This window comes from Sinocyclocheilus grahami, unplaced genomic scaffold (genome assembly GCF_001515645.1).
Source record: "Sinocyclocheilus grahami isolate Dianchi unplaced genomic scaffold, SAMN03320097.WGS_v1.1 scaffold1124.1, whole genome shotgun sequence".
In the NCBI taxonomy this organism is placed as follows: Eukaryota; Metazoa; Chordata; class Actinopteri; order Cypriniformes; family Cyprinidae; genus Sinocyclocheilus; species Sinocyclocheilus grahami.
Genome location: NW_015506303.1, coordinates 119,458 through 120,755, shown reverse-complemented (window position 1 = coordinate 120,755; position 1,298 = coordinate 119,458). Strand labels below are relative to the sequence as shown.

General features: G+C 35.4%; 1 protein-coding gene across 1 annotated transcript in view; it reads left to right on the top strand.

Annotated features, from left to right (window-relative positions):
- Window positions 1-255, top strand: part of LOC107567058 (ephrin type-A receptor 5) — a 17,611-nt gene extending 17,356 nt beyond the window's left edge. The window contains exon 4 of the mRNA XM_016252656.1: window positions 146-255. Within this exon, the coding sequence (XP_016108142.1) occupies window positions 146-255 (110 nt within the window). The remainder of the gene's footprint in view (window positions 1-145) is intronic.
- Window positions 256-1,298: the final 1,043 nt, after the last annotated feature.

Sequence of the window (1,298 nt, the reverse complement as noted above, 5' to 3'; positions counted from 1 at the left end):
CACATACAGTAGTGTTGGGTGTGTGTAATATTGGATGTCACACTCTACACTTACAATAATTCCTTATGAATTTAGCAAGAAACAAGGCAGTGATTGTGATGAACTCTCAAACCGTGCTCTTGTGTTTCTCTGGTGTCTGTTCCAGCAGTAGCGGCCTCCAGTGATCAGGGTCAGGTGCCCATCATCGCTGTCGCTGTTACTGTGGCCATCATCCTCATCGCATTGGTCACAGGTTTCCTGATGAGTGGCAGGTAAGAACACGACATAACAAAATCCAAGTGGCTTTTATTTGAAAGATCCATTCAAATAAATTGTTTGCTATAAATTATGTGATTTTTTTAAAAAATCATAACAAGTAGGGCTGCAACAACTAGTCAAACTAATAATGAAAATAATCAACACTGATTATCAGTTAATCACATCTGTGCACTGTGCACAGAAAATCCATCAGTCTGTCATGTGACTTTACAGTAGTGAATAAGCATTTCTATGGACAAAACACATCTGGAAAACAGCAGAGCTCTCAGAGTGGGCTGCTACAGGAAAAGTGCATGACCCAAGCTGTCATAAACATGATGAGAAATGCTTTATATCAAGCGCTTCAAACAAACATATAGGATTTAGCACGGCTTGCCCGTCAGTTGCTTTGACAGATAAGTGTGATGTTTGATGCATGTGAGACTTGATTTCCTCAGAACATAACTTATGTCTTACAGTTCAATCCTTATCTGCAAATGTTAGAAAGTCAACTGCGTATTTCAGTTTTGCATAAAGGCTTGTACTAACAGCCAGGGAGAATCCATTAAACTTTACTAAAAGAGCACAGATGAAGCACAATACATGCAATACAAAGTAAGTAAGTAAGCAAGTTAATAAATATCACTGCATTAAATATGCATTTTAGACAATTAATGTATGTTTAAAATATTACAGTATTTTTTTCCCCTTGAGGACAACATTGGATAAGTGTAAATATATAAATAAGGCTTTTTGAAAAGAAAGGGAAAAAAAAGGATTAGCAAAATCATCTTAAGTAATAGATCTAATCAGAAGTTATAATAAAACAATAGATAAATCAAGACAAAAGTGATAAAAACACTGAAATTGACTTAATTACTACATTTTTGTTACTAAAGTAAAACTGGGGTAAGTTGTCATCAGAAAGCTTCTTACAATATTGGAAGGAGGCCTCATATCTTTTGAAAGTTTGCTGATTATAACCTAATAACTGTGGTGTTTGCCTAAGACTAACCACATCATATACAGGTGCATCTCAATAAATTAGAATGTCGTGGAAA